Here is a 14042-nt window from a genome sequence, read left to right as displayed (position 1 = left end):
GGAGACGGACCGATCTAATGCAGGGAGCGCACTGCGGCCCACAGCTGTTTACCAGCTGTGTGCTGTGTGCCCGCGTGATTCGTCGCATGCAGGAGGGGGCCTCGTGGTGGCACGGGCGGCGCTAATTGCAGACGCTCAGGACAGGAAGTCTCGCTCCATCTCGCATCGTGGCTCTGAACCCAGCAAACGTGGTTCGATTCCAAGCCACAGCCGAGTCATATTTTAACCAGCGGTCCTGCATGGCCCCTGCTGCTACTCCCCTCCACCCACGAACATTTACCCTTGAAACAACATGCCAGGGGCACCTGCAAGCACTGTGGTTCGTCGTGTGGCATAGGTTACATTTGATGTTTGATTCCTCCATTTCAAATTTTTTTTTGTATTTCTCATGTAAAAAGAAAGGTTATTATTACATCGGGAGTCAATTGGAAAACGACGATCGTTTAACGAGTTTTCGCTTTCCAAGCAATTTTCGCGCAACGTATCTCGCTCCTTGAGCCCTCCCTTCACGGAGCCCGCACGGCCACGTGTGGTCGAACAACTGCCATTCTCTACTAAGTGGCGATGACGTTACCACGGCGCTTGCGCCAGGCTATGTGCACGTTAAGGCCACGTGAAGTGTCGAACGCCCGCTGGCAGGAGGTCACGGGGCAGACCCATGTGCCATGTGGTCAAACAGCCCCCCAACGACCTGCGCGGGGAGGCCTTCATCCAGCAGCGGGATCGATGAGCGGGGCCGTGCACGTACGTGTACACGGTGGTGGTACTTTAACACACGGTGTGACGTCTTCTCGGCAGTGGGACTGTGCAATCTATTCTCAGTGGGGGTGACTCTACGTGCTATCGGTGTTGTGTGTAATCATTAAATGCTATAACGGTTCGCTGTGGGTGTCAGTGGGTGTCATAAGCCAGGGCTCTCCAGGGGAGAGGTCACGTGACCTGCTATAATGCAAGTGAATCCTGCTAGACGAGAATATGGTGACCACGAGTTGGGGGTTACCGACTGGCATTGCGTCGGCGCTAGAGCGGACGACTTCTTGCGGCAGCCTTGAACCGGCAGACTTCTTCTCGTAGCGGGGGTTCAGGGTTGCGCAATGCCTTGTCACGGTGCGATGGTTAAAAATACATTTCGCACCGTCATCGACTGTGGACAAGGGACAAGTTTGAAAGGCCTCGAGTCGTGCTTTGATGTCACCTTCCGGCGCCTGTTTAACACGGGTGACGGTTTGCACTGCGCTCTGCAAAATAATTTTATTCGGTTTTTGCGTCTAAAAAACATCTTCGTGGGGATTTGTTCCCCAATTTTATTTCCCATTTCGCCATCGGCATGCGTTCAGATCGCCCGCAGAGCAATGCGACCCACTGTCTTAAGAGAACGTCCCGTGGAAGTAGATCTCGCAGAGCTCCATCTGAAATCTGTGCTGTCTTCAGTACCCGGGATTGGAGGAAAACGACAATGAAATGGGCCAGGTGTGCGCTTCCAAAAACACGACGTGCGCCTTCGTCGTCAAACTTTATTTCACATTATTTTACAGAATAATCCCCAGGTTACAGTCGGGTGTAGGGTGCGGTTATCCCCGCAGCGAACCCACAAAAGTGGTAGGTCAGTGCCCGTCGGGTGACCTTGTGGGTCCATGCCGAGGGCCGCGGGTCCAAGGGGGCGCTGTCGAGCGAGTCACCCCGGCTCTCTGGTGCCTCGGGTGTCAAAGGAACAGAACCCCGGCGGACACAGCAGCTGGTGGTACTCGGGCGCCTTCCCGGCAGCAGCAGCGGCGGCGACCTGGCAGCAATAACGGCCCCTTTTCCACTGGTGCATCCGAGCCAAGCCAGCGCAGGGCCTCTGACAGTACATGTGTTTTTTTTCCCCGAGCCAAGCCAGAACCAAACCGTGCTATGCTGGCCTTGCAAGAAAACCCGTGAATCTGGCTCGGGGGGGCCGAGCAGGGCCAAGGGGCTGGGTGAACCACTTTTGTGACGTTGCATCGCTACAGCCCGAACATGTGACGTTGCATCGCTACACCCGAACATGTGACGTTGACATCACGCACCGCGTTGCCAAGCCGGCGGCACGGTTCAGCTTCTAAAGTGGGGGAAAACCTGGTGCCTCCTGAGCGGGGCCGGCTCGGCACAGCCCTTGGCACTGCTCGGTTGTGCAGTGGGGGAAAAACAAGAGGTATATACACGGCGGACAGCAGCTATGCCCAGGTGGTTGTAGGCAACTGTGTGCAGGGAAACGGACGTGCAAACACGTCCCTTGCATTGGAATCCTATTGCAACATCGGATTCTAATGCAGGAATCCTATTGCATGATTGGCGATCGCTCGCTCAAGTGAGGCAGTCCCCTCGTTAAGGCAGTCAACTGTTGCTACTCTACACACGCACACACATGCACTATATTGTCCGTGCGTCAATTAGAACGCCGCATGGGAGCCATCGGTTCCATACACATATATCGTCGTGCAGGATATAGTGGTTAGTGTGCCGAGTTCGATTCCTGGGAAGCGATATTTGAACCGGTCCTGGGTCCAACGCCCCCCCCCCTCCCCCCCCCCCCAACAAGCCGTTTCACAAATGTCCAATGTGGTAAAGTATGGTCAAACAAGCCCCATGACCGATGATACATTGTGGGGTGGGGATGCCTTCAGGAGTGGATTGGCAAAGGTGTGGGATGTTTAGTTTTGTTAACTCTCAAGTTTCCACTGTGTGTATATACACGTCTGGAACTTGTGAGTCTGGGAAACGGCATGTGATCGCACACGGCCCAGGCTCAACAACACAATTCGTGGGGCTTGTAGTTGGGCGAATGGCACTCGGCACAATCCTAGAACCCTGCCACCCCTCGCCCATCACCCACTCCTGCCAAGAACAATCCAAGCAAGAGGCAACTCTCGAATACGTGGGCAGCGGCTCGCGTGTGCTCGCGGAAAAATTCTGCCCATCGCCGGTTTCGTTCAGAGCTGCCGCTCGCAAACGCGACGAGCAAAATCGGTTACCGTCAGAAGCCATAAGAACGGAGGACGCGGCACGACACCTTCACCATTTCCCGGCGTGAAACCACGAACGCGGCTCCATAGACGAATGGACGCAAGCTTTGCATTACCAGCGATGTCAAAATCTGGACCAGCCCCTCCTCCTCGGAACTCCATATAATCAAGAGTTGACCGTTGTGCAAACTCGGGCTCCCACCTGAGGTTTAAAAAATTAAAAATGTGAACATTCCCGAGGAAGAAGAGCGCACAGTCGAAATTAGAGGGGAGGTACGTGTAATTGCATGGTGCCGATTGGTGCGTTACTATTATTGCGCAACTGACAAACACTGGAACTTTTTAATGTCCTGGGTCGATTTACTAGGACAGCAGCTGCCGTATTCTTTGGAGTATAAGCTGCACATTTTATTTCCCTCTTATTTTCAAGCGAGGGTTTGAGGGTGCATCTTATAATGCAGTGGGTGTATAATTAAATTCATAAAACTTCATTCGGTGTGTCTTACTCTGGTAGGTGTGTACATATGTGACCAGCTTTATATAACTTCTTTTTGCGTACGTGTGTCCTGCTTTTAGGAGCGTCTCAATCCAGGTAATACGATACCTCAAATAAGAACACGGTCCTGAAAAAACCAGGAACTGGTGGCAACTACATGTACCACCCGTGCGTACAGCCGATACGAAAGCAGCCGAGTATTAAGTGCCAGGTGCGGGCATTCATTTCCGCCGTCATACTCGTGCGGAAACTTCTTCGGAGAGTTTAGGGGGCGGCTGACCGCTGGTGTGTCGCGAGGTCACGGCGGCAGTACCAGCGACCCTCCCTTAGGCCCAAGGCAGCGCTGTTAGCCGGTGCTGAGCGCGCTGTGCAGGGCCTCGGCCTTGTCTTTGAGGGCGCGTAGCTCCCGTTCCACCGCGTCCGTCAGCGCCTTGCGCACCTCCACCTGTGAACACGCATTATCAACGGCAGCAGCAGCAGGAGGCATGCACAATCCACTGCTAGCTGAAGGCTGCCCCAAGCCTTCACCCTTTCTGATCAGCACAATAATTTGTTATCGATGGAGTGTCTTATATTTACGCCGGGGCGTCTCGAAGCGATTTACACCCTGGCACAGTGACTTTCATTTCATCTCAACACATTTCAATGGGCACCTCCAGTGGCACCCAGCTGTACCTGTGCGGCACATGGGCATTCGTCTGCCAGGAGGGGGCGGTGACTGCTACGTGAACAGGAAACGACCAGGATGACTCATTCGTAAGCGCGTCACCGATGTGACAAACGCCCAGCCTCGCTCACCGTGCTGTGGTTTTCGCGGCGCAGAGTCTCGTGGAGGTTTCTCAAAGTGAAGGGTTTGCCGACGACAACCGTGACCCGCTGTGACGACAGTGATCGGGCGAGACACACAGGCGCACAGCGCCACCACGGCATGCACAACGAGTCACCAGTTAGCATGCATTCCTCACGGCTCGCGGTTCCAACATCGCAACAGTTATTCACAGACTGTTCGTTTTAGGTTTATGGAGTGGAACACAACAGATGAGAAAAAAACATGAGAATACAAATGAGATGGAATAAATGACACAATAGATATAACACACAAAGGTGTTTCTCACAAACAGGGACGGCCGCCATGCCTCTTGTGTGCATGTCATGTGATCACCACATTTCTTGTACAATGCTATTGGCCTTGTCTGGACCACCGACTTAAAAGATCTGAAGGTGTGGCCATAATTATTGTTTTGACAAATACAAGCAAGACGGGACACACACCGGAAGGACAAAATGAGCCCCGCGGAATGTATGAGAACGTACGAGACCAAGCGAATGATGGAGCATATGGGGAGACGCTGCAAATGAGGGAGGTGAAATGAAATTATTCTTAAATGGATTGGTGACCGAAAGGTAGCCATGATCCTCCGATGGAAGTCACGGGCCGCGACTCGTGACCTTGCTGACAGAGCCTGGGACTGTCTCGATGGATGTGCGGCTGGCAAACGACGAGGGGGAGAGTGAAGGAGGGTGGTAGTGGCAGGGCAGTAGTGGCAGGGCCGGAACTCACCTGTCCTCGCCGAGGGACGTACGGGGGTTTGTTTGGGAGCACGTCGTTCATTCCTGATCCGGGCAGTGGGGGGGAACAAAACACAACGATGAGTGCAAATGTTTACCGATCCCTGCGAATCCACTGTTGGATGATGCATGACGGGGTGTTATGGTGGAGCATGGCAATGCGTGGCAGGGTATAACTATTGTGTGTAATACTGGTAGGAACCTCCTGGTTACACCAGCCCACAGGGGATTAATGTGTCTGTCTGTCGTGCAGGGAGGGGCTGGGTGGGGAGGGTGGGGCTGGGTGGGGAGGGGCTGGGTGGGGAGGGTGGGGCTGGGTGGGGAGGGGCTGGTCACCCCGTGGTGCCCTTATAAAACTCAACGTTTAACCTACTCACGCCGGCTTGTGCCCGCCCTCACAGTCGGCCATATTTGCGGAATACACCACGCCGCCGTTGACCCTGGCCATTGACCGAGCAACTCAACGTTCCTACCAGCTCCCTCCGCAGGAGGAATGTGTTTGTGTGGTGGGAGGGGTGGACTCACCAACGTGCCACAGCGGGAGGATGATGGGACTGAGCCGACATTCCGCTATGAGGCGGCCGATCCCTGCACCATGGTGAACACACCACCACACGCCATCACACACCACGCTGCACCACACACGCCGTCGTCGATGGCCACACCGGCGAAGGTAACGTGATATGCCAGAATGACTAAGGCAATCGTCGCTTGCAACTGTCACCGGCAACAGTTGCTCTGGAAGTTTTTCTGTAAAAATAATACTTTTAGTCACCCAAATGTGGACAAATCGCAACTCTGGAGATAAAACTTCCAATCGGATCACTGACATCGCAGAGTGGGGTCACGTAACAACCCCAGGTTGCGTGCTCCATAGCCCAATTTCTGTTCATAACACTTCTCGACAAACTAATTTCTTTGGCCAGACTCAACTCCGTCGCTCCAGATCATCGCCGTGCCATGTCACCACCGTTGCTCATAGTAAACGCGGTGTAAATGCGTTGCGTTGTAAAAGAGTTGCCGGTGACAGTTTCCGGCAGCGATTGCCCAAAGTGCACGGTGGCCACGAGGGGTGGCGTGACATCGCCTCGCAGTTGAAAAGCACTCGGCACGTCCCTCGGAACACAAAGCTCGTGTTCTCCAGGCCAACGCGGAGAGCCGCCCATTCTGTGCCTCGGTCCTTTACGCGACCGTGAGTTTCACGGCCCCATCCCCGGCAAAGCGGCGTCGGCGGCAGCAAGAGCGGGCACGTACCCCATTTAATCCGGATCATGTCTTGGCTCATGTTCACCTTGCCTGGGGAGACAGAGGCAATGCTCAGTGGTCGACGCGAATCCTGCGTTCGGTGGACTTTATTCACAATGTGTCTGACGAGGGCGTCCCTCCTTGTCCAACGCCCCTTCTGCTCTCGGTCGCAGCTGTTGCCCACTAGCCCCACTTGTCAAAGTCACACTGACCTCCCGCTGCTCAAACGAGCAGCCAGCGATGGAATTTCCACATTCTTATCGAGTGACAACCACTGTTGAGCAGTACTCGCACACACGCTCGCACACAGAATTTAACGCGCAGAAACTCCACGCACACTCTCATACCCGACACATCTCCGATTGGCACTGTCGGCTACGTACGTTGCGAAAAAAGTTCAACATACATGCGTACATAGCCACGCATGCTAACTCCACACTCGCGCGCACTCACTCACTCGCGCTCTGCAAAAACGGTGAGAAAGTACAAACTCCACACACAAAGGCACCCGAGTCAGGCATCAAACCCAGGCGTTCTTGCTGCAAGGCACAGGCGTCACCACTGCGCCACCGCCCTGAACCCTCTCGTCTCCATTCCCCCACCCCCCCCGGTACGCTGTGCTGTGCACCGGCTGGGGACGGCCGTGTGAGGCGAACGTGAGAACCTTCGGGGAAGACGTGGACCCAGTCTCCACGGTTCAGCTTCTCCACGAGGAAGTCCATGCCTTGCTGGTAGACGCCGTCACCTGCAGCCGCGCAGACACAGCACCCAGACACAGCCGCGCCACCGTCGCCTCGTCCGTGCGCCCAACGCTCTCCAGGCGAGATAAAAGGCGCCGATGCATGAGCTCCGTCCGTCCGTGTATAACGGGGGTCGAGATAACTCTCGTCAAGACGGTCCAATATGGACAAAACTTGAGCGTCAAGTCGTGTTGCTGTTAGGGACTCGCCCAGAGAAAACCAGACGCACCGATTAAAGCGTTATTGCCAAACACTAGGGGTGACAAACCAGAGCAAAAATAAACATTCGCAAAAGCACTTTGTCCCGACGGCTCAACAGAAAACCCACACGTGATTGGCCACCAACGTTTCTCTTTGACGCTCTCCACCTACGGCTGGAGCAACATTGCATGAGCTCTGTCCAGTCTGTAGTGGAGGGCCGTGATGTTGCTAGTAAAGAGTCGCCATTACGAACAATACTCTGGTATAAGATTGCATTGTTGTTGGGGACTAAACTAAAACTATTCAACAATTTTTATTTTACCAGCTAAGGCCCACTGAGCTGTATAGCTCTTTTTTCAGAAGAGACCCGGCCACAAATGATAGCTCAACGAAGTGGCTTATCGCCGTGTGGAAATTTAAAGCAGCCCAAATACTCTCAACGCGTAACGTCGATTCTAAACGTGGAGGGAAAACCGGAGGACCCGGAGAAAAATCCACGCGACCACGAGGAGCACATGCAAACTCCAAAATATACAACAGGCGTCAGGGTCGGCTTCAAAATCACGACCTCCTGTATACCAGGCGAGGTATTTAACGTGTCGCGACCGTGGCGTGGAGAAACCCGCCCACGTCGATGAAAGCGTTGCTGCAACGCTCAGTGGTGTGCTGCTGCTGCTGCTGTTGCGGCCTCACCGCGGCACACCGGCACGCATTTCCCCAGGCTAAAGAAGCGCGAGTGCAGCTCCTTGGTGAAGCAGATGTCGGAGGCGGCTGGAGTCCTGGGGTTGGAGGAGGGGGGGTGCAGGAGCGTGACAGCAGTTTGGGGTGAGGGGCGGGGGGGTACCACCGTCACTCGGCTCATTACGATCGAGGCAGAGCAGGGCAGAGCGCACGAGACAAACGGTGCACGCGAGACGCGCAGAACCGTACCGATCGACCTCTGATTGTGGGTTAGGCCACGTGGTGATTTTAAGGCAAAATTCTTGTCGTGAACGCTCAACCACCCGACAGGACGGTCACGTTTACAAATGTGTTGTTTATACGTGCGGATGTACTCGTCAAATTCCGACCGATACAGATCTAAGGATTTCCAACGCATGAGGATTTGGGGCATAAACTACGACGTGGTCTCACCCAAAAACAGATATGGATCGTGGAATTGTCTACAAAACCCTTGTTTTGAAATCAAATACATCCTCGAATCCAACTGCGATCCCAGATCACGAAAATTCATGGGATTGTCGGAGATTGAATCACTGTGCACCTATTGAGCACCGACTTATTCCTAAAGAGCCACACGTTCTAAAACTAAGCGCAGTCACAATCAATACGATAACCACCAATTGTATCGCGATGGTGAAGTTAGGACTGCGAGGTTTGCTGCCTGGTTTGTGGAACTTCCCTGAACGCTACTCACCACCTCATCAGCTTTTGGTTCCACAGCTGCTTGAGTTTCAGGGACCCTGCCATGAGCATGACACACCACACAACATACATGTAACACAACACAGGACGTACGTGCGAGGTGAGGCTCCTTCAAAGATCACTCTTGCGTTGGGGCTCTCGGGGTCCTGTCTCTTCCACTGCACGACCGAGCAGTGCCGGCGGGCGGTGCCAGATTGTTTTTCCCCACTGCAAAAGGCTGAGCCGTGGCGCTGACGTCACGCGCAACCAACACGTCTTTAGCCCTGGCCCTGCTTGGCCCCAAGCCAGATGCAACCAGTTTGCTTCTGGCTCGGCTCAGGAAAGCTAGGGCGCCATGAGGGCCCCACGCTGGCTCGGATCGGAGGTGACAGTGGAAAAAGGGAGCAAGGCTCCCAGGGAGGCAGGGGGGCAGCCTCGGCTGATCATAACGGCATCAAGGCCCACTGGGGCTGAATATGGGGGCCTAACCACGTGTGCCGCTGGGCGTGGCCTGTAGGGGGTTTCCTGCCTTCGGGAGACAGGATGTCGGGGTGTGCTCGCCCTTTGTAATGGGGCCGAGTAATCGAACAAGCAGTCGATTACAAACTCTTTGTCGATGAAACGAGTTCATCGACCCACCTCTGTGCCAGTCTCACCACACAGGTGTCGGGGGTAGTTGCTCACCCCACAGGTGAGGGTCGTCCATGCACGAGGTATGGTTGGCGAGCGTGATGAGCGGAGTTCCGGGCGGCCGCTCGGCGAGGGCCTCGTTCAGGGCGGCCGCGTTGTGAACCTCCAGCCGGTTGACCACTCCTGCGGGCAGCGGGAGCCACAATCAGAGGTCGCAACCGGGTACCCGATACCCGTACCCTACCCGATACCCGTACCCTACCCGATACCCGGCTACCCGTACCCGGCCAGGTACGGGTACGGGTACCCGTTTGCGACCCTGGTGCGGCCGGGTACGGGTACTGGTAGGCCGTGAGTCACTGCCGATACATGTTCTCTCTCTGTGTATCTTTGTGATATATGTCTGCTTATATGTCTGTCTATAGTTTTCTGGTTAGATTTTTGTTGCTATTTCTTTTATACCTGATGATGATTGCTTGTGTTGCAATCGAAACGTCGTAGTATGCTATTATTTAATTTATTATTTTATCTTTATACGTGACTTTACCGAAAGAACCAAAGAATAATTCCTGCAGTCACGAAAGCTCCAAAATTAAGATTGGTGAGTAACCGTTTGTCACTCATTTCGGGTAGGGTACGGGTAGGGAACGGGTACCCGTACCCAGCCGGGTACGGGTACCCATTTGAGACCCTGGTGCGGCTGGGTACGGGTAAGGAATCAAAGCCCGTTTGCGATCTCTGGCCCCAATCAAGGGTCAAGCAAATGCTCTTTGGCCAGGTAAGAACTCCTAGCTAAGTGAGAACTCTCATCTCCTTGGTTCTTTCGGTAAAGTCACGTAGAAGGGAAATAATAAAATAATAAAACATAATAAAATACAATTCTCACGACGTTACGGCCACAACGCAAGCAGCCGTCCTCAGGTGAAGAACAGGTCTGTCGAAAAGACAGCGTCTGAATGAACACCACCATGCTTGGCAGCGTATATTTAAACTGGGTTAGAGGAGAAAGGGCGCCTTGACAAAGGAATTTGCATATCAACAGAGGAATTTAGCATATTTATGGTAAATGCAGATATGGGATTAGTCACTACTTGTGGAATGTGTAGGAGGTGGGGGGGGTCTCAAAGTCATATTATGCCCGTGCATTATGTAGGATTAAATATACGCTGCCAAGCTTGGTGGTGTTGATTCAGACGCTGTCTTTCCGACAGACCTGTTCGTCACCTGAGGACGGCTGCTTGCGTTGTGGCCGAAACGTCGTGAGAATTGTATTTTATTTTAATTTTTATTATTTTATTATTTCCCTTCTACGTAACTTTACCGAAAGAACCAAGAAGAAGAATCTCTGCAATCACGAAAGCTTTAAATAAAAATGATAATTCTTAGTCCATAAGAACTCCTCGCTCAGTGAGAACTCTTAGTCCAGTAAGAACAACAACCACCGCTCTCCGCACAATAACCACCGCTACAACCATCGCTCCCCGCACAACAACCACCGCTACAACCATCGCTCCCTGCACCACAACCACCGCTACAACCATCGCTCCCCGCACAACAACCACCGCTACAACCATCGCTCCCTGCACCACAACCGCCACAACCATCGCTCCACGCACAACAACCACAACCATCGCTCCACGCACAACAACAACCACCGCTACAACCACCGCTCCCCGCACAATAACCATCGCTCCCCGCACAACAACAACCACCACCACCACAACAACCACCACCACCACAACCCCCGCGGGACTCACTCATCCACAGGCGGCTGTAGGAGCCGACGAGTCCCATCACCACGAGGCTGGCTGCGCGCCACGTGGCCCCGGGCTGCCCCCGCGGGAACGGCCACTTCACCTGCAGCGGCATCGCGGCATCACGGGGCCACCACCAAAGGCCACCACCAACCACCACCAAAGGCCACCACCAACCACCAAACGCCACCACCACCAACCACCTCTTCACTCCCTGCCGCCCAAGACTCGGCTGATACAGTGACCTCCACGTGAGGTCGTGTCTATGTGATGGTGACAGGTTGTTGTTGTTGTGTTGTTGTTGTTGCTGCTGCGTGTGGTGGTGGTGGTTTACTGTTGCGAGTTTTGTTTGGGTCGAGATGTAAGCCGTGTGGAGGTGTTCGTGTTGAGAATGTGCAGTTGTAACGAGTTATTGCAAAGGTGGAAGTTGTATGCGGGTTTTGTTTAGTTTGATGGCTCGGTCTAAAGGCTGCTGTGTCGTTGTGTGTTCGTGTAAATATTGATGTTATCTCGTTGTAGCACGGGTGTAGTGTGTGTTGTATTCGTGAGTAGGAGCGACTGGAGTGTAGGTGATGGTGTAGTGGTTGTTTTGGTTGTTGTGGTCTGTGTGTGGTTGTTGTAGTGGTTGTTTTGGTTGTTGTAGTCTGTGTGGTTGTAGTCTCAGTGGTGGTTGTTGTAATCTGTGTGGTTGTAGTCTGAGTGTGGTTGTTGTAGTGTTTGTTGTAGTCTGTGTGGTTGCTGTAGTGGTTGTAGTCTGTGTGGTTGTTGGTAGTCTGAGTGGTGGTGGTTGTTGTTGTGGTTGTAGTCTGTGTTGTAGTCTGAGTGGTTGTAGTCTGTGAGTGGTTGTAGTCTGTGAGTGGTTGTTGTTGTAGTGGTTGTAGTCTGTGTGTGGTTGTTGTAGTCTGTGTGATTGTAGTCTGTGTGGTTGTAGTCTGTGTGTGGTTGTTGTAGTGGTTGTTGTAGTCTGTGTGGTTGTTGTAGTGGTTGTTGTAATCTGTGTGGTTGTAGTCTGAGTGGTTGTTGTAGTCTGTGGTTGTTGTAGTGGTTGTTGTAGTCTGTGTGGTTGTGGTCTGTGTGGTGGTTGTTGTAGTGGTTGTTGTAGTGGTTGTAGTCTGTGTGGTGGTTGTTGTAGTGGTTGTTGTAGTCTGTGTGGTTGTGGTCTGTGTGGTGGTTGTTGTAGTGGTTGTAGTCTGTGTGTGGTTGTGGTCTGTGTGGTGGTGGTGGTGGTTGTTGTGTCACGTGTCCCCGCGTCTTCGCGACCCCAGCTCTGTGACTTTTGGCCCACACCGAGGAAAGCGCCGCAATGCGCATGCGCGGAACCGTTTCCATAGACGCACATTCGTGTCAAAAAAAGCTCACAATAACATTTTATTTTTAATTTTCAAACTTGCCTATCATTGCTGTCGTAATTTATAACATTTTTAACGATCAATGTATATTTTTAATATCGTATCAAGTGAACGGTAATAAATATTCGTGATGTCATCTTCGGTGGTTTTTGTCGGCCATCTTACACGAGGCACGTTCCCGCCAAATCTGAATTCAACGGCATCGTTCGCGTCGCCGCGTGATGACGTCGCACTGCATTACAATGAGGCGGGGGGGGGGGATTGGTGTGGGGCGGGGGTGTGGGGAGGGGGGGTGAGACGGGTGTAAGACGGGGGGGGGTGTGAGACGGGGGGGGGTGTGAGACGGGGGGGGGGGTGTAAGACGGGGGGGGGTGTGAGACGGGGGGGGTGTAAGACGGGGGGGGGGTGTGAGACGGGGGGGGTGTAAGACGGGGGGGGTGTGAGACGGGGGGGGGTGTGAGACGGGGGGGTGTAAGACGGGGGGGGGTGTGAGACGGGGGGGGGGTGTGAGACGGGCGGGGGGTGTAAGACGGGGGGGGTGTGAGACGGGGGGGGTGTAAGACGGGGGGGGGGGTGTAAGACGGGGGGGGGGTGTGAGACGGGGGGGGGGTGTAAGACGGGGGGGGTGTGAGACGGGGGGGGGGGTGTGAGACGGGGGGGGTGTAAGACGGGGGGGGGGGTGTGAGACGGGGGGGGTGTGAGACGGGGGGGGGGTGTGAGACGGGGGGGGGTGTGAGACGGGGGGGGGGTGTGAGACGGGGGGTGTGAGACGGGGGGGGGTGTGTGAGACGGGGGGAGGCGGAGGGGGTGTGGAAGGTGGGGGGGGGGGGTTCGGAAGGAGGGGGTGTGGAGGGCGGAGGGGGTGTAGAAGGTGGGGGGTGTGAGACGGGGGGGTGTGAGACGGGGGGGGGTATCTGGAGTAGGGGGTGTGGCGGGCGGGGTCGCCTTCCTCTGCACCCACACGGCCCCACATTTGTCTCAGCGACGGCGAATCACCGCGCGCCCTTTCCCCAAGCGAGCAAACTCGTCGCCTGTCCTCCCGCGAGACAATCGGAGGGGGATTTTCGGCCTCTGAAGTCCGCACGCAGCTCGGCCAATGGGACGTCGGGTTGACGTTGTTGGTGGACTAGTTGATGATACAATCAATACGAAGTCCGACGGAATCGCTAATTGTTCAGATAATAGCCAATCAAGAAAGGAGGGCGGGTGGGGACCGTGTCACGCGACGCCATACGACCCAATGGGATCACTCGATCCGTGAATCGATTGGCGATGGTTCGACACGACGATTAACCCGCAAGTTCACGATCGACTTTGAGCTGGCTTGCCGGGAATCGATACGATTAGCGTCGATTCACGATCCCGCGAGGAACCATTTACAGGCAAGATCATCACCCATCGACTATTGGGTCTGGCTGTCCGATTTGTTGCATTCACAAGCGCCGGGGGTAAAACGACCCCCCCCCCCACCCACAACCCCCCCAACCTACAACCGCCCCCCCCATCTACAACCCCCCCCACCCATAAGCCCCCACCCACAACCACCCACCCACAACCGCCACCCCCCCCACCCCCCCATCCACCCCCCACCCACAACCGCCTCCACCCAAAACCCCCAACCCCCCCCACCCACAACCACCTCTGCCCCTTCCTCGCCGTGATTGGCCGAG

The 14042-nt window shown here is 54.5% G+C and overlaps 1 protein-coding gene across 1 annotated transcript; it reads right to left on the bottom strand.

Annotated features, from left to right (window-relative positions):
* Positions 1–1471: 1471 nt before the first annotated feature.
* On the bottom strand, positions 1472–11286 carry TAFAZZIN (tafazzin, phospholipid-lysophospholipid transacylase). The gene is made up of 10 exons (XM_061572815.1): positions 11027–11286; positions 9324–9452; positions 8653–8698; positions 7929–8014; positions 6959–7039; positions 6304–6345; positions 5575–5637; positions 5042–5094; positions 4279–4356; positions 1472–3925 (listed from the first exon to the last, which is right to left on the bottom strand). The coding sequence occupies exons 1-10, from the start codon at positions 11136–11138 to the stop codon at positions 3827–3829; spliced, it is 789 nt and encodes a 262-aa protein (XP_061428799.1). The 5' UTR covers positions 11139–11286; the 3' UTR covers positions 1472–3826.
* Positions 11287–14042: the final 2756 nt, after the last annotated feature.

The sequence above is a fragment of the Lethenteron reissneri genome, chromosome 51 (genome assembly GCF_015708825.2).
Source record: "Lethenteron reissneri isolate LAM-NWPU_2019-01 chromosome 51, ASM1570882v1, whole genome shotgun sequence".
NCBI classification, from domain to species: domain Eukaryota; kingdom Metazoa; phylum Chordata; class Hyperoartia; order Petromyzontiformes; family Petromyzontidae; genus Lethenteron; species Lethenteron reissneri.
This window is presented reverse-complemented; position numbering and strand designations above follow the sequence as displayed.